A 19,362-nucleotide genomic window follows, 5' to 3' on the forward strand; every position below is an offset into this window, starting at 1 on the left:
CTGGTGTTTATCATTGGTGCTCTCATACTGTATATATAATTTTGAATTGTATTATATATTTCCGTTTGAATCATAACATAAGCATTTGCTCATAAGCCTTCAGAAATATCACTTTTAATGGTTGTATAAAATTCCATCAACATTATGTTAGTTAAACCTGTTTAAACTTTCCTCTGTGTTAAATATTTAGGTCATTTTCATTTCGGTACTATAAACAGCACTGTGACAAACATCTTTGGTATGCTTTGGTATAAAGTCTTGTTTGTTTGGTTTCTCATATTTAAGACTATTTTTCTTATAACTGATTCCTGAAGTGGAACTATTGGTCAGAGAGTGAAATGTATTTTTAAATTGTTTGATACATAGAGCTGAATTGCTTTTTTTCTAAAAACGTTTTACCAATAGTATATACTTTCACCAGCGTTTCTTCTTACTCTGATCTCTAAGAAATTATAATTGTAAACTAAAATCTATTTGTTTTTTTTTAGTCTTCCCTGATTTTTTTCCCAAGCTAATTGGTATTTATTACAACACAATTGGCATAAAGTGATAAAGTGGAATTGTCAGACATTTTACATCTGCATTACTTTTAGAAATTAAAAGAAAAAGCTTACCATCTACAATGCTATCAAAGTTTCAGTATTTGTCATCTACTCATTAGAAAGTAGATATACATTTTAAGGTTATTTCAGTTTTAAAGATGTGAAATTCAAGTTGCCGCTATATTTCATGAGATACAATTTTTTTCCATAAGCAGTTTTTTTTTTTACATCTTTATTGGAGTACAGTTGCTTTACAATGTTGTGTTAGTTTCCTCTGTACAACAAAGTGAATCAGCTATATGTATACACTTCCCTGATTTTTGTTTTGACTTTCTATTCAGATAAATCTCATTCTCTGAACTTTAGTTTTTCTGTGTGTGAAAAAGAACAATTTTGAATGAATTTCTTAGGCTTAATTGATCATCATCATTAGGTTGAATGTACATTTCTTAGTTTTTAATGTTTAAATAAAACAAGCAAGAAAAATGTTACAATCGCCCCATCTTTTACCTCTTTCAAACATTGACTAAAACACCATATTTTAAAATTATCACTACCACTTCCAAAAATTGTTGATAACTAGCACTAAATATACATGTATATTATAGCTTAGCAATTCTACTTCTAGGTAATTTACCCAACAGAAATTCATACCTAGGCTCACCAAAGACAACACAAGCATTCCATGACAGCATATTTGTAATAAAAAACCGGAAACACTCAAATTTTATCATCAGTAAAAAAGATAAATAGAATTGTAGCATATTTACATCATTGAATACTATACAGCAATGAGAATGAATAAACTACATGGAACAACATGGATATTCACATACATAAGGTGGAGCCAAAGAAGCCAGACACGGAAGAGTACACACTGTATGATTCCACTTACGTAAAATTCAAACACGGGCAAAATTAATCTGTGGTGTTAGAAATCAGGATAGTAATGTCTTTTGGGAGGAAGTAGTGACCAGGAGGGGAGCAGGAGGGGCTTACTGGTAATATTCAATTTCATAATCTGAGCTCTGGTTAAATAGGTGCACTCCATTTATAAAAAAAATATTGAACTATAAACATAATTTGTACAGTTTTCTGTATGTATATTATACTTTTAAACAGTTTTTAAAAACTGCTCTGTTTTAATTCCTAGACTTCTAAAGTCTGAGCATTTATTTTTTAAAACCTTAAACTGTTGCACGTGTTGCAAGGAAGTGTGACCGCCAAAATGAATTTCTTTTGGAATTTTAGTATGGGGCTTATACCATGTCCTAAGTATTAATAGTTCTATGGGGGTTTTGTGTGTGTGCGTGTGTGTTTGTGTGTGTTGTGTGTGTATTTGTGTGTGAACAGTTTTAAATAGTAGGAAATTGTGATTAATACAGTTCAAGCATACCCTGGAATAATTATTTAATAGGGTAAAGGTAATGCTGCAGTTTTTTTAAACACCTTGAGGTGTAAGAGGAGAAGTTTGGTCAAATAATTATAGTCATTGAGGCCCTTATTAATATACAAATGAACATGTGGTACTTAAAGTTCTAAAGACATTAATCAAATTTTTTTCTTAAATTTTGCAGTGTGTGATTAATAAAGTTTCACAAATAGAAGACATAGACACAGATGTTGTTTTGAAGTAAGTATAAATATTAAGTTGGGGTTACCAGTCAGGGAAAAGATAACGCATTAGAATAATCTAAGGAGGATTTAGTTCAGGAATTATTTGCTAACGTGTGGGCAGAGTGTAGGAAAATCACAAGTGATAGTGAAGTACCTTTAAGGGACAAAGAAAGAGAGCAGTTAATGGAATTCAGGAGAAGAAGATGTAAGTAGCTGAAAAAAAAAAAGTCTTTTAGTAGTTGAAGTGATCTTCAGTGGAGGGAGGCAGTCATCCTGAGGTAACCCCTCAGGGATGGAGACGGACTATTAGCACCTTTCCTCCTTTCAGTCTTTTGTAAGGGCTCCTCACTGGCCAAGCCCAGCAGGTCAGCCTCCCAGGGCAGAGAGAGGGTGGAGAGGATACAACGTCATATGGAGGGTGGAAATTGAAGAGGAGTAGCGGTGTTAAATTTAAATTATTTAGCTATATAATTAAAACCCAGTTAGCTTTGAGAAGTTTGAGTACATGATTTTGAATTGCCCATGTCTATAATTTTTTGTTTTCCCCTTGAAATAACTATTCTTATTTTAAGGAGAACAGTGATAAATATTTTATGACTATGAATTTCTTGTTCATATAGGTATCTAAACTTTATTAACTGGTCTAAGATATGAATAGTAATATGGATAACTGTAAAACTTCTCTGGGCCAGACTCATAGAATGAGGATTGTGGAGTTTTAATTTCCACACTATTACCTAGTGAAAGCTCAGTTTCAGAATTAGTTGAAGCAATCCTAATAATGCAGGGATCACTAGTAGCTGGAAAAATTAAGTTACTGGACCTTTGCTAAAAGCCCTATATACATGGAGAGTCAGTTATTTTTAATATTTTTCTTCCCTAGGGAATTTTCTCAACTTAGAGAACATTCTATATCTCAAGTGTATAAGAGTATCTTTTGAGAATAAAGTCCTAGGTGTAGCAGCATTAATTAAAAATTTGGAGTAATAAGTCATTGTAGTACTCTAAAATATCTTTATGGATTTCTATTTTTTTATTAATTTTTAATCTTAAAGTTGATTGATGTCAGTTATAAAAATATTGGCTGTACTATTATGTATTGTAATATATAGTATATATATAATATATATGTAACTAATACAATATTGGCTAATACTTACATAGCACTGTGCATTGTTCTGAGTACTTCGTATTAACTCAGTTTATATTCACAGCTACCATATAAGGTAGGTTCTACCTATTTAAAATGAGAAAATTAGATCATGGAGGAGTTAAGTCATTTGTCCAGAGTCACACAACTAGTAAGTGGCAGGGCTGGAACTTGAACCAAGGCATTGTGTCTTAAGAGCCCATGCTCTTAGCCACCATGCCACATGATATACGGAAGAGTACTTTTTAGTCTGTAGTTAGAAAAGTAGGTTATTAAGTTTATTAGGGGAGATGTTATGTTTCTATTTTTTTAACATTTTTATTGGAGTATAATTGCCTTATAATGGTGTGTTAGTTTCTGCTTTATAACAAAGTAAATCAGTTATACATATACATATATCCCCATATCTCTTCCCTCTTGCATCTCCCTCCCTCCCACCCTCCCTCTCCCACCCTTCTAGCTGGTCACAAAGCACCTAGCTGATCTCCCTGTGCTATGCGACTGCTTCCCACTATCTATTTTACATTTGGTAGTGTATATATGTCCATATATACACTACCACTCTCTCACTTTGTCTCAGCTTACCCTTCCCCCTCCTTGTGTCCTCAAGTCCATTCTCTAGTAGGTCTGTGTCTTTATTCCCGTCTTGCCCCTCGGTTCTTCATGACCATTTTTTTTTTTTTTTTTTTAGATTCCATATATATGTGTTAGCATACAGTATTTGTTTTTCTCTTTCTGACTTACTTCACTCTGTATGACAGACTCTAGGTCCATCCACCTCACTACAAATAACTCAATTTCATTTCTTTTTATGGCTGAGTAATATTCCATTGTATACATGTGCCACATCTTCTTTATCTGTTCATCTGTCGATGGACACTTAGGTTGCTTCCATGTCCTGACTATTGTAAATAGAGCTGCAATGAACATTGTGGTACATGACTGTTTTTGAATTATGGTTTTCTCAGGGTATATGTCCAATAGTGGGATTGCTGGGTCGTATGGTAGTTCTATGTGTAGTTTTTTAAGGAACCTCCATACTGGCTGATTTTAAGGAATCTCCATAGTGGCTGTATCAATGTACATTCCCACCAACAGTGTATGAGGGTTCCCTTTTCTCCACACCCTCTCCAGCATTTATTGTTTGTAGATTTTTTGATGATGGCCATTCTGACCGGTGTGAAATGATATCGCATTGTAGTTTTGATCTGCATTTCTCTAATGATTAATGATGTTGAGCATTCTTTCATGTGTTTGTTGGCAATCTGTATATCTTCTTTGGAGAAATGTCTGTTTAGGTCTTCTGCCCGTTTTTGTATTGGGTTGTTTGCTTTTTGATATTGAGCTGCATGAGCTGCTTGTAAATTTCGGAGATTAATACTTCGTCAGTTGCTTCATTTGCAAATATTTTCTCCCATTCTGAGGGCTGTCTTTTCGTCTTGTTTATGGTTTCCTTTGCTGTGCAAAAGCTTTTAAGTTTCATTAGGTCCCATTTGTTTATTTTTATTTCCATTTCTCTAGGAGGTGGGTCATAAAGGATCTTGCTGTTATTTATGTCATAGAGTGTTCTTCCTAAGTTTTCCTCTAAGAGTTTGATAGTGTCTGGCCTTACATTTAGGTCTTTAATCCATTTTGAGTTTATTTTTGTGTATGGTATTATGGAGTGTTCTAATTTCATTCTTTTACATGTAGCTGTCCAGTTTTCCCAGCACCACTTATTGAAGAGGCTCGTTTATTAAGGGAGATGTTATGTTTCTATTTTCATTCCAGTTCCATATTTAACCAAAATTAGTTTATTTCTCTATGCTTTTTCATCGAATGGTCACGAAGCATGTTCACATGGAATTACTACATGATAAGATTCATAAGTCAGTGTACTTGACTAGTCTTAGAGATGTTTAAACAAGGAGAAGTTGCTTAGTAATTGACATCTTCATCTCAGTTTTACAATTTTAGCTAGGTATCTAGATTAAATTGCGTTTTATTATTCTTTTGTTGCTAGTATTTAGTGTAGTTTCCTCCAATTTGTAGATAACACCATGTTGGCCTGAAGACAGTCATTATTTTTGTTTGAATTTTCTTTTCTAGGCTTGCAGATCAGATGAGAATGTTGAATTTTCTTCAGTGGTTTGATCTGCTAAAGGATGTTTTCTCTAAGTTTACAATTTTCCTACAGAGAGTTAAGGTAAGCTTATGTGTTTATCAGTTTGTCCAGAATATCCCTAAAGTTAAGTCATCTTTCTAGATATGAAAATTAGAATAAAACAAAATTTCTTTGTTTCTGTAATTTTTCTAAAGGGTTTTAAATTAGATTTGAAGTGCTTCAGAGTATTTTGGTACCTTTTTATAATTTTGGATGATATGTTTTATTTTAAAAGAAATATGATGCTAACTTGGCATTAAATATTATACAGTAATATTTCCTTTTGTGATGCTTGAATCTCTGTAGATTACCTAGAATTACAATATTGTGAAACACTCAAAAATCTATCCCAAACCACTTAATTTTTCTAGGAATTTAATGTTGATATAATGGTATTTTTAAACATATGGTTCATATTTAAAATGCTCTACTAATGTTCTTTATTGCAGGGTTTTTTTTCATTTTTCAATCTGGAATCCATTCATGTATCATGCATTGCATTTAATTACTTTGTCCCTTTGATCAAACAACTTAATTTTAATCCAATCATTATAAGGAAAAGAACACATGCCACACAGCATTTTTCAGAAGAAAAAATGTCACAGACTCTAATACATGTTGGTTGGGATTACCAACATGTCATAACTATGTTTTAATAAGACAGTCATTAGGAATTACTGAGTATAACAGACTGTTTGTGAAATGTGATATTCTTTGAATTATCAGGTGTCAGTATTGTATTTATGTCCTAGTTAACATCCCTGGCATCTCCTGAGTTTCATGTTAAAAATGATCTGAGGGACTTTGGTACTTATCTGCGATATGACTTCCTTATTGACATTGACATGCTCTAAGTCACATACATAAGCTTTCCAGTCAGAGTGGGAAAAGTTTTATAAAATGTGATTCACTATACTTAATTCAGACTCCTACCAAAATGTTGATCCTATCCATTGATAGTGATAGATAGCAAACCTTTATCTGTGGATTGCACAGTAATGAGGGCTTGTTTTCACTTTTTCTTATATTCCTACCATGACCTTATCACACACAGGTCTGGATATATAGAACTCCTACATTGCATAGTTAGAACTGGCCAACTTTTTGCCAGTTATTTTTAAGTAGCTATCTTTTAGGTTCTATATCAGTTAAACTAAGCCACATTATTATTTGATGTATGTACAATATGGGAACAGTGATCTGTCCTAATTGTAGCTTCTTATTTTCACATTTAGGCCACTTAAACTAATACTGTTGTAAAACATCTTTGAAAATGATGTTTAATCTTTAAATATAGTACTTTTTTCTTTGAAAAAGTTTGTGGTTCCTTGAGGGCATGATTTTGCTGAAAAATAATATTAATTACAGCTGTTCATTTTTAATGAAGAATTTTTAAATAACTACAAATTGGAAAGAACCATGATGTCTAACAATAGAGGAATGGTAAAATAAGTTATGCCTGGTATATTCACTATCATGGAATATCATGCAGGCAAGGATTTTTAATGATTGAAGAAAATGCATGCATTATAACGTTAAGTTAAAAAGCAAGACAGAGACCTACTTAAATATATAGTCTGCTCTTAGCTGTGTTAGAAAGATTTTTTTACCTCTTCATCTCCATAGACCAAAGAGACAGCTTGTCTTTTTAGTGGTTATCTTTAGGTGGTAGTATTATGTATAATTTAAATTTGTGATTCATTCTTTTCTGTTTTTCCTAAGTTTTCTACAAAAAGAGGTATTACTTTTTTTTAATTGAACTATGGTTGATTTACAATGTTGTGTTAGTTTCTGGTATACAGCAAAGTGATTCAGTTATACATATATATATTCTTTTTCATATTCTTTTCCATTATAGTTTATTACAGGATATTGAATATAGTTCCCTGTACTATACAGTAGGACCACTGTTTATCTATTTTATATATAGTAGTTTGTATTTGCTAACCCCCAAATCCTAATTTATCCCCCCGCCTGCCGCACCACCACCACCCCCTCAGCTCTTTCCCCTTTGGTAACCATAAGTTTGTTTTCTATGTCTGTGAGTCTATTTCTGTTTTGTAAATAAGTTCATTTGTATCAGTTTTTTTAGATTCTACATATAAGTGATATCATGTGGTATGTGGTATTTGTCTTTCTCTTTCTGGCTTACTTCACTTAGTATGATAATCTTTAGGTCCATCCATGTTGCTGCAAATGACATTATTTCATTCTTTCCTACGGCTGAATAATATTCCATTGTATATATGTACCACATCTTCTTTATCCATTCATCTGTCGATGGACGTTTAGGTTGCTTCCATGTCTTGGCTATTGTAAATAGTACTGCTATGAACATTGGGTTGCATGTATCTCTTTGAATTAGAGTTTTCTCTGGATATATGCCCAGGAGTGAGACTGCTGGATTATATGGTAACTCTATTTTTAGTTTTTTAAGGAACTTCCATACTGTTCTCCATAGTGGCTGCACCAATTTACATTCCCACCGACAGTGTAGGAGGGTACCTTTTGCTCCACACTCTCTCCAGCATTTACTATTTGTAGACTTTTTGATGATGGCCACCCTGACTGGTGTAAAGTGATACCTCATTGTGGTTTTGGTTTGTATTTCTCTAATAATTAGTGATATTGAACATCTTTTCTGGTGCCTGTTGGCCATCTGTATGTCTTCTTTGGAGAAAATGTCTATTTAGATCTTCTGCCCATTTTTTAATTGGGTTGTTTGGGTTTTTTTTTTTGGATATTGACCTGTGTGAGCTGTTTGTATATTATGGAAATTAATCCCTTGTCAGTTGCATCATTTGCAAATATTTTCTCCCAGTCCATAGGTTGTCATTTCACTTTGTTTATGGTTTCCTTTGCTGTGCAAAAACTTTTAAGTTTAATTAGGTCCCATTTGTTTATTTTTGTTTTTATTTCCATTACTCTAGGAGACAGGTCCCCCAAAATATTGCTGTGATTTACAACATGTCAAAGACTGTTCTGCCTATGTTTTCTTCTAGGAGTTTTACAGTATCTGGTCCTACATTTAGTTCTTTAATCCATTTTTAGGTTTTTTTTTTTTATATGGTGTTAGAGAGTGTTCTCGTTTCATTCTTTTACATGTAGCTGTCTAGTTTTCCCAGCACCACTTGTTGAAGAGACTGTCTTTACTCCATTGTATATTCTTGCTGTATTTTGCCCTTTGTTGTAGATTAATTGACCATGAGTGCATGGGTTTATTTCTGGGCATTAATTGTATTTTGTATTTTTATTAGAATTCTTGTTTATTGTTTATATCCCATAGTGTAAGATGATTTGTATAGCTAAAAAAGAAAATAATCCTTAAATGCAAGCTTACATTCTTTTTTAAGAAATTTTTAACTCTTAAGTTTTCAATTTGTTATGTGGACAAATAATTGTGAACTATCATTTTAAAGACTTATGAATATGGTTACCAGATTATTTCATTCATTATTCTCAAGACTGGAAAAATTTATTTTAGCGGTTCTGGTCTTTGAACATGAACTTGACTGTAAACTGCTGCAATATGAAAGTTCAGAGAATAAATCGCGTACCTACTGTTGAATCTACTATGTATTGTAAAATCTTCTGGAAAAAAATAATCAGCAAACCTTTAAAACTGTAGGTATGGTGAAAACAGTGAAGAAGAACCCTTAAGAGAACACCTGATACACTGTATATGGAAAGTTTATTGTATTAGCTAAGATGTTATCAGTTAAAAGGGACAAAGTATTCAAATGAAACTAATTTAAACAATAAAAGAAATGCATTGGCTTGGGGAACTTAAAATAGTCCAAAACGAGGATAGGCTTCAGTTATGACGTGGTCATGGTTTTCTCCCTTAGTTTCTCTGTTTTAATTCACTTCTACCTCCTCTTTGTTGGCTTCACCTTCAAAGTAACCAACCTAATTATAGCAAAATGTCTATGTATAACAGTTTTAGGTCTTCCACATTTGTATACTCTACTTCCTAAAACAAGATTTTTTCTTCTTCAATCATCAAAGTCCTTGGTTTTAATCCACTGGGCTGATTTAGGTTACTGTGGTCAGGACAATGCTGTGCACTGCTTGCCTTGGGTCTGGATTTTCTTCTCACTTCTGAACTAATCCTGTGGCAAGGAGGTTGGGAGTATACTGTGTGGGATACGTAGGACTAACACCTGAAGCCAGAAGGTGGACTCAGTTTTGCATAGCTGTATTCCTATGGGGGAGGTATAGAATAGTTGTTGGGGAGAAAAAGACTATGTCCAAAGACCGTGACCATTTTTTATAAAAAATTTTTTTAAGAAAGAAAATCATCAAGAGAGAAGAGATAAGGAAGAAGAAAGGCAAAATGAAGATGGGGGAGAAGGCACATCAAGATTAAGACGAGACAGTAGTGAGGATTAAAAGCAGCAATGGAGGAGTGTAGCAAGGAGCAAGCTTGTGACAATAGAGAAGTGATTAATGGAGAAAGAAAATATGCAGTGTCCACAGACACTCGAAGGCTCAGAATCTCTCATATACTGTATGGAATATTGTATCACTTAGAGTGCGTTTAGTTCCAAATAACAGGAAACACAGAGTGTTTTAAACAATTAAGGGGGTTTATTAGTTCATATAACTGAAAAATAACCATAGGTAGGTCAGCCTTTAGGTGCTTGATAGAGAGGTTGATGATGTTATCAAGCCTTGGTTTTGTTTCTCTGTGTTTCTCTCAGTCTGTCTTCTGTGTATCTTCTTAGCTTTAAGCTCAGGTGGTTCCATTAGTTGATTGGACTAGCTTAGACCCTTATCCTATCTTTGGAGACTTAAAGTTGGAGTCTGCTTGCCTAGAACCATGTAGATTCTAAAAAAGAAATCAAGAGTTTTAAGAAAGGAGCAACAAATTACAAGAACGCAACCATGAACGTTAAAGTAGGAATGCAGCCCCTGTTTCTTAGTAGTCCATGAAGACATTGACTTACATAAATTTACTCTTAATTCATCTAGCTTTCAGTATTTGTTAAGTACCTCCTATGTGCCCAGTACTTACTATTCTAGGCAGTAGGATATAATATCTCATGGAGCTAACATTGTAGTGGAAAGAGACCTAGAATTAAAAAAATAAAAAGATAGTGGTAACTGTTATTTTAAAAAAACTGGTTAATGAGATAGGGTTGCTGGAAGGAGTCATAGGAGGCTTTTTTTGTTGTTTTTGATTCAGTTTTATTTATTTATTTATTTATTTTATTTTTTTGCCGTGCGGCATGAGGGATCTTAGTTCCCCTACCAGGGATCGAACCCTTGCCCCCTGCATCGGGAGCACGGAGTCTTAACCACTGGACCACCAGGGACGTCCCGGAGGCTTCTTGAGGAAGTGACAGTCGTGCAGGAACCTGAGTGATGAGAAGGAAACATGTATGCAAACATCAAGGTGAAGAACATTCCAGGCAGAGGAAACAACAAAGGCACTGAGATGGGAACAGTGGAATTTAGAAGAATAGGAAGAGAACCAGAATGTCTGGAGAGCAGTGAATGAGTGAGAAAAAGGTGTAAGATGAGGAGAGAGAGATGGATTTAAGGGTAGGTACGGTAAGGAATACGGATTGTTTTTTCCTTTTAAGAAAGCACAGCAGGACTTCCCTGGTGGTGCAGTGGTTAAGAATCCACCTGCCAACGTAGGGGACATGGGTTTGATCCCTGGTCCGGGAAGATCCCACACATTGCGGTGCAACTAACCCCGTGCTCCACGACTACTGAGCCTGTGCTCTAGAGCCCGCGAGCCACAGCTACTGAAGCCCATGCGCCTAGAGCCCGTGCTCCTCAACAAGAGAAGCCACTGCAACGAGAAGCCCGTGCACCACAACAAAGAGTAGCCCCCGCTCGCCGCAACTAGAGAAAGCCCATGCACAGCAGTGAAGACCCAATGCAGCCAAATCAATTAATTAATTAAAAAAGAAACCCAGTGAATATTTGTTGCATAGATGATTGGATACTGGTTGCTCTGTTCCAAACACCCCCCTTTAAAAAAAATAGAAAAGAAAGCACATCAATCAACGAATATGATCCTCTGACAGGCAAGTTATGTTTAGTGTAACCTATTTAAGAAGTTAGAGAAATATGCAGTATATTTTAGGGAGATTTCCATTTACAAAATTAATTTGTAAATGGAGCCCTATGTCTAAGCTTTAGGGAAACATCTCTGTTGAGCAATTCTTTTTCACAATTCACCTTTACTGTGTAATAAAAGAAATTCTGATATGCATGACCTTGACTCATTTGTAAGATGTTCAAAAGTACATACACAGAGTTCACTTTTGGAACCTTTAGGTACAAAATATTTTAAATCCTTTAAAAATGTACCCTGTTTTCTTGTAGGCAACGTTAAATATCATTCACAGTGTTGTTCTCTCAGTTCTTGACAAAAACCAAAGGACTAGAGAATTGGAGGAGATTTCGCAGCAGAAGAATGCTGCAAAAGACAATTCACTGGACACAGAGGTGGCTTATTTAATCCATGAAGGCATGTTTATAAGCGATGCATTCAGTGAGAGTGAATTAACACCTATAGCAATTGACACTACCTCTCAAAGAAATGCATCTCCAAATAGTGAGCCCTGCAGCAGTGATTCGGTATCCGAACCAGAATGTACTACTGATTCTTCATCCAGCAAAGAGCAGACATCATCCTCTGTTACTCCAGGAGCTGTGGATATTATGTGAGTATGGTGACTGCTGCCAAGTTAACAAGATTCTGAGTCATCTTATTAATGGTTCCAGTAAGATTGGTTATTCAGTTTATTGAGAAACCGTGTACACTTTGGTCTTTTGGAATTTAATTTAACAAAAATAAATTAATTTTCTGAAACATGTATCTTTTTGAAAATGTATGCAAGGTAAGGAGGTGAGCATTGGAAGTAATTGAGAATTGTAGAATTTTAAGGCTGGGAAGGAACCATTTAATTAAATGCCCTCAATTTGGAGAGTTTAGATGACTTATTTAGAGTCATTAGTGGCAGAACCTGTCCTGGAACTCAGGTCAGTATTTCCTTGGTTATGTTTCTTTCTTTTACTATGTCACCTTTGTATTTTGTATGTAGTGAAAATCTGTTTGAGTTACAATTTTCAGTTTTTCAGACATGAATTTCCAAGTGGGTCACACTATCTTTTTTAATATTACTTTTTTAAACTTATTTTGAAATAATTTCAAATTTACAGAAAAGTTGTCAGCATTGTACAAAAAACTCTCATATATCCTTCACCTTGCTTCCCCAGTTAATGGTTTACCACATTGCTCTCTTTCTCCCTTCCTCTCTCTTTCTCACTCTCTTTTCGTCTCTCCTTTCTTTGTCTCTCATGTTAAAATTTTTTCTCAATCGTATGACAGTAGGTTGCAGACTTGATGTTCCAAATACTTCAGTGTATATTTCCTAAATACAATAACACTCTCTTAAATAACTACAGTATACCAATTAAAATCAAGAAAACATTGCTGCATTATTACCATCTAATGCACAGACCCCATTCAAAGTTCACCAGTTGTCCCAATAATGTTCTGAATAGGAAGAACAAAAATAAAATAGCCATTAAAATCTTTCTGGTCCAAGAACATTGTTTGTATTTTGTTATTACTAAGAATAATAAGAATTCAGTACTTTTGTTCATTTTGATGTAAGTTGGCTTATAGCCCAGGAGCTTATAAAGGTTGCAGTTATAGTGTAAAGTCAGCTATAATACCTCCCCCTCCCCACCATAAATCAATCAATCAAACCCTGAACTACATATTAATAAAATTTTTTCTTCTCTGTTCTGGCTTATATTTTCACATTTATTAGTTAGGGTTCAGTCTAAAACTGCTGTTAAAAGAGATGTAAAAACATCTGTAGCTTAAACAATATAGAATTTTGTTTCTCTCCTGTAACAATTCAGAGGTAGGAGGTCCAGAGCTGAGAAGGTAGCTCTACCATCTCATTGTGTAGCTTCCCTCTGTGTCTTAGGAGGTTTTATCATCTCATTTCAATCTGTAGCAGCAGGAAGGAGAGGACAAAGGCTGGTACTCTCCTTACTTTTTTGTTTTGTTTTAACCTTTTAATTGGAATGTGATGCACATATAGGGAAATGGACCAGTTGTAAGTGTTCAGTTCAATTTATTGTAACAAAATGAACACCCTGGTGTAATCACCAAGGTTAAGAGATAGAACATTACCAGCTCTCTAGAAGCCCCCCCTGCCACTATGCTTTCACTTTTTCCCCCCAAAAAACATTAAAACTATTGGTTTTTGCAGGTTTTAAACTTTATATAAATGGAACCATAAATGGAATCATGTTCTTTAGTCTTTAATTTCTTTCATTCCACGTTATATTTGTGATATTTTTCTAAGTAGTTGCATGCAGCAGTAGTTTATTTGTGCATAAATATTCCACTTCTGACTACACCACAATGTATTTATCATTCTGTTGTTGATGAAATTTGGATTATTTTCAGTTTGATTGTTGTGAACATTCTTGTAGATGTCTTCAGTGTACATGACGTAAGTATTTCTGTTGAATATATACCTAGGAATGAATAAGTATTGTGAATAGCCAATTTAACTACTGCCAAACAATTTCCCAAAGGATTGTACTCCTTTACAATCCTATCAGCTGTGTGGAAGCATTCCTATCACTCCACATCTTCATTCACTCTTGGTATTGTCAGTCTTTTACATTTTAGACATTTTGGTGGATATGTCACAGGTATAGTAGTTTAAATTTTTATTTCCCTGATGATTGGTAAGAGGGCACTTTTCATATATTTATTGGCTGTTTGGATATCCTCTTCTGTGAAGGCCCTATTCAAATCCTTTGCCCACTTCTCTATTGGTTTGCCTTTTATTTCTTATTGATTTATGGGAGTTCTTTATGTAGTCCCAACACAGCCCTTTGTCAGTTGTCCATACTGCAGATATCTTCTCCCACTCTGTGGGTTGACTTTTCACTCTCTTATTGGGGTCTTTGGTGAATAAAATTTCTTAATTTTAATATCTTATGATTCAATCTTTCCTTTTATGGTTTGTGCTTTTTTTGTGTGTCCTATTTAAGAAATCTTTCCCTAACCTAAGACTTTGATGATATTCTCTTATGTTTTTTTCTGGAAGCTTTGTTGCTGTCCCTTTCACATTTAGATCCACAATCCATCTGGAATTGATTTTTGTGTATAGTGTGAGGTTGTTGTCTTTTTCCTCATGTGGATATCTTTTTAACTTCACACCATTTATTGAAAAGACTGTCTTACCCGTTGCTCTATAGTGCCACTCTTGTCTTAAATTAAATATTCATATATGTATGAGTCTGTTTCTAGATTCTGTTTTGTTCACTTGTCTGCTTTGCACCGGTACCATTAAGTAAAATTGTATTAGTTATGATCGCTTTTTTTTTTTTTTTTTTTTTTTGGCGGTATGCGGGCCTCTCACTGTTGCGGCCTCTCCCGTTGCGGAGCACAGGCTCCGGACGCGCAGGCTCAGCGGCCATGGCTTACGGGCCCAGCTGCTCCGTGGCATGTGGGATCCTCCCTGACCGGGGCACGAACCCGCATCCCCTGCATCGGCAGGCGGACTCTCAACCACTGCGCCACCACGGAAACCCTATGATCGCTTTTTAATTAGTCTTAATATCTGGTCATTTCTCCTACCTTTTATTCTTCTTCCAGTATGCCCTATTTATGTTGCAAATCCATATACATTTTAGATTTGTAAGTTCCTTGTTGCTTTCACATAAATTTGTTCATGTTTTATCCTTTCTTTCTTTTTAAGAGCACAGTTCAGAATTTGCAGTCCCACATCCTAGTGGCTAGAATATTATCACATGTCTATATCTAGCTGTAAGAGAGGCTTGAGAAATAGTCTATAGCTTGTTGGCTATTTGATAGCTAAAACTATTATGGCAGAAGTGAGAAACGATATTAAAAGATAGCTAGAAATCTGCTGTACTATTTGAGATTCCTTTAAATCAAATGCAGCCTCATAGTTTTTATCCCTCCCCTCCCACCTCCATTGTGGCTTACTATACAGTCTGGAGCTTCTCTGGCTTTCCACAATGGCATGCTCCCATAGCATGATACCAGAGGTTCTGTAGGTGGTTTCTTCTGTGTTTCATAGGCCACATAAATGTCTGGGAACTGCCCACCCCCAAGGGGCAATGGATTGATTGAGTATATTTATACACGTGACCCTAACTAGTTCTTTCTTGTATCAAGTGTTTTTGCAGTATGTAATTGTGTCATAGATGCAGTACATGCAGAAATGATGTCTGATTTTTTATCTATGTTAGTGGTAGATTTTCCATATTTTCTTACATTATCAAAATAATCTACAACTTTGTAAGTTTATTCCAATGCAGACATGGGCACAAAAGAGTAAATAATTTCCCATGCAGGAAATGGGAAAGGAAAAATAATGGAAAGGATTAGAAAGTTTTGTAGGTTTTTAAAATTTTTTATTTTAAATTAAATTGTGGTTAAAATAAAAACATAAAAAGTTTACCTTCTTAGCCATTTCTAAGTGCACAGTCCAGTAGTGGTAAATATATTCACACGTTGTACAACCAATCTCCAGATCTTTTTCTTCTTGCAAATGTGAAATCCTATGCACATTAAGCAACAACTCCCCATTTCCTTCCCTACCAATTCCCTGGCAACCACTCTTCTACTTTCTGTCTCCATGAGTTCAACTACTCTAGGTACTTCATATAAGTGGAATCATACAGTATTTGTCCTTTTGTTTAGCATATTGTGTTTAAGGTTCATCTATGTTGTAGTATGTGTCAGAATTTCCTTCTTTTTATAGGCTTAGTAATATTCCATTGTATGTATATACCACATTTTATCTATCTGTCAGTGGACTCTTGGATTGCTTCCATCTCTTGGCTGTTATGAATAGTGCTACTGTGAACATGGGTGTGCAAATATATCTCTTTGAGATCCTGCTTTCAGTTCTTGTGTGTACATAGCCAGAAGTAGAATTACTGGATCATGTTTGTGAGGTTTTGTTTTTTGCTTTTCCCTAGTAACGTGAAAGAGATCCATTAGACTTAAATTTTTAAAAATCTTTTTAAAAAGCAAAATTACAAACAAATAAATGATTTTTTTAGAAAACCAAACGTCCCAGGTTTTTGGATTGTCACCCTACTTTCTTAAAGACTTAAGTTGGTTTTTTTTTTTTTTGCTATTTCCTGTTTATATCTTTGTGAATTGGTGGCGTATTGGTAAGAGTTCCAAATTCTTAATCATTCCCTTACTTAGGGGCAAATTTTAGAAATCCTTCAGAAAATCGAATTTACAATTGAAATAAAATTTTAACTTTGAAATTTAAGCAAACAGTTTTTATGGGAGCTGGAATTGAAATAGCACTTGGACTGTTTATATAGAAGGAAATGTTGCAGTAGAAGAAGCTTATCAGATTAGAAATAGAATTAGACTAATTCTGGGTTCTAGTCCCACCCTCTTAACCTTGTGACCTTGAGTAGATCACTTAAACTTTCAAGATTCAGTATCCTCATCTGTAAAGTAGAAATTTATCTATCTTCTTCAGAGTGTGAGAACCAAGCAAGGTACTGTATCTGAGAGTATTTTAAAAATATTTATCCATCCATTATTTTAAAGCACTGGTAAGTAAATTTAATGATATAACTTTAAAGGATAGCAGGTAATAACTTTCTTTAATACCTTAACCCAGTGAGAGTGGTGGCTTGCCTCAAATTAATATATATCAGATCCTCTTTGAAATATCTTTGAAAGTTATTTTAATTCAACTGAAACGGAGAAAAATTATGCTAAGGTACTTCACTTGGTTCATGATAACACTAAACTGACTTGTTGGCACAGAATCAGTGGTCTTTATACATGCCCTGGGGAAAAATGTATAAAAAACAGGAAGTCTTACATTTCTTCCTCAAAACTGGAATAGATGCATTACATATTATAAATACTCCTATTTAATTGTAAGTTTCTTGAGAACAGTATTCCCTCCAGTGCATAGTAGTTAAGCACAGTAAATACTCAGGAAATATTAGTTTAGTTGATCTGACTATTAATAGTCATTCATAATTATAAGTAAAAAGAGGGCCTGTTTGTTCCTTCTTTCCATTCCTTTCCTCTTGCTTCCACCATGTCATCCTAAGCACCTGTGCACAACCTGCCACAGCTACGCCCTTGTACCTAATGAGAATTTCTTTTGCTGTAGTTTTTGCAGAATTTCCAGTCAGAGTCTGAACTAAGTATTAAAAATACTACAGCAGAGAGAGAAAATTATTCTTATATAATATTAGGGTAAAATATATTTGTGTTATCTGAGCTTGTTTATGTGATGCTCTACCACAAAAATAAAAGTATATGATACATCACAGAATTTTCCCTCAAATGTAAATTTTACAGCTTTTTGTTTTTTATTGGTATGTCATCTATGGTGAACAGTGTGTTCACAACTTTCCTTGACTTAATCTCTTTCTATCATTTTCAGGGTCAATGAAGACATGAAATTAACTGACTTAGAGCTGGGAAAGCTGGCAAATAATGTCCAGGAGTTATTATACAGTGCCTCAGATATATGCCATGATCGAGCTGTCAAATTTCTCATGTCAAGAGCAAAGGTTAGTTGTTTTAATAAAATTTAGATATTTTATACATAGTAACATTATTTTAAAGATCTGAAATATATCCTTGCTTGTGTCCCTATTCCACATAATGCATATTTTGAACACTTAATAAGGTACTGGTGTGGTCTATTAAGGAGATGTTGAAATGCAAAATAATCCAAATAAAAGAAATAGAAAAAATTAAGCATGCTTTTCAAATAAATGATTAAAAGACTTATTTTGAAATATAATACCTTAATAATTAATTTGAAATTAATATGCTGTTTTTATACACATATATGTGTATACCTAGCCAAATAATTTATTAAGAAAATTAGTTGTACTCCAATAGTATGAAAATTGTATAGTATGATCTGAATTTATCTGAGCTACTGTATTACAAAGGGATCAGAATAAAATTTAGACATCTTAAACTTTTTATGCTTGATTTCTGGGACTAAAGTATTGGGAAATTTCATTTAAAATTGTTTTAAAATAATTTTTAGGAATTAATACAACTATTATAAAAACAATTAATATTTGTTTAAGTTGGTTTTATAGCTCATCCATATTTGGTGTTATACTAACTCTCATGATTTTTGTGTTATCTTTAAAATTTAGGATGGTTTTCTTGAGAAGCTAAATTCCACAGAATTCATAACACTTTCCAGATTAATGGAAACATTCATTTTAGAAACTGAACAGATCTGTGGAAGAAAAAGCATGTCATTACTTGGAGCACTTCAGAGTCAAGCTAATAAATTTGTAAACAGGTTTCATGAAGAGAGAAAAACCAAGCTCAGGTATTATTACCATGTCCATTCTGTTCTTCATTTTTTTCCCCTTTTCTTTACAAAACACAATTATATTTAAAAGAGGAAACTTCATTAATTGGCCAGTTAAAACCCCTGACAGATTTTTTTCTTTTTAATTAAAGACAGATTGTGGAATTAAAATCACATTTCTTAGCTTTTGAAAGTGTAGTTAGAATGTTTAGTTCCATTAAAGTACTTACCAGGAAGATCCTAATAGACTGACTTTTCCTTTCCCACTCAAAGTGAAGTTAATTATGTTTTACCACTCTTCCTGACTAGGCTAAGAGACATAAAAAGAGAAACATTTTCTGAAACTATTCATACTGTTTATGAATGATTTCAGTTTATTAAGGTGTTCAGCACTTTTTAAAGTCTTACGTACTAACAGGTAATGGCCATTATTATTTAAAAACTCAGTGCCTTGTATTGCATGGGCTCTACTTGAATTTAACTAAGATACATGTAGTCTTAAATATATAACAAAAGTCTTATGTACTCACTCAGCTCTTCCTTTTCTTTTCA

The 19,362-nt window shown here is 34.2% G+C and overlaps 1 protein-coding gene across 4 annotated transcripts in view; it reads left to right on the forward strand.

The window, feature by feature from the left end:
• VPS54 (VPS54 subunit of GARP complex) overlaps positions 1-19,362 on the forward strand; it is a 92,666-nt gene that overhangs the window by 52,370 nt on the left and 20,934 nt on the right. For all 4 annotated transcript variants that reach the window (XM_030877369.3, XM_030877370.3, XM_060309937.1 and 1 more), the window contains exons 10-14: positions 2,120-2,175; positions 5,398-5,494; positions 11,795-12,135; positions 17,911-18,040; positions 18,647-18,828. In XM_030877369.3, coding sequence (XP_030733229.1) covers positions 2,120-2,175; positions 5,398-5,494; positions 11,795-12,135; positions 17,911-18,040; positions 18,647-18,828 — 806 coding nt within the window. The remainder of the gene's footprint in view (positions 1-2,119; positions 2,176-5,397; positions 5,495-11,794; positions 12,136-17,910; positions 18,041-18,646; positions 18,829-19,362) is intronic.

Source organism: Globicephala melas, chromosome 12, assembly GCF_963455315.2.
Source record: "Globicephala melas chromosome 12, mGloMel1.2, whole genome shotgun sequence".
NCBI classification, from domain to species: Eukaryota; Metazoa; Chordata; class Mammalia; order Artiodactyla; family Delphinidae; genus Globicephala; species Globicephala melas.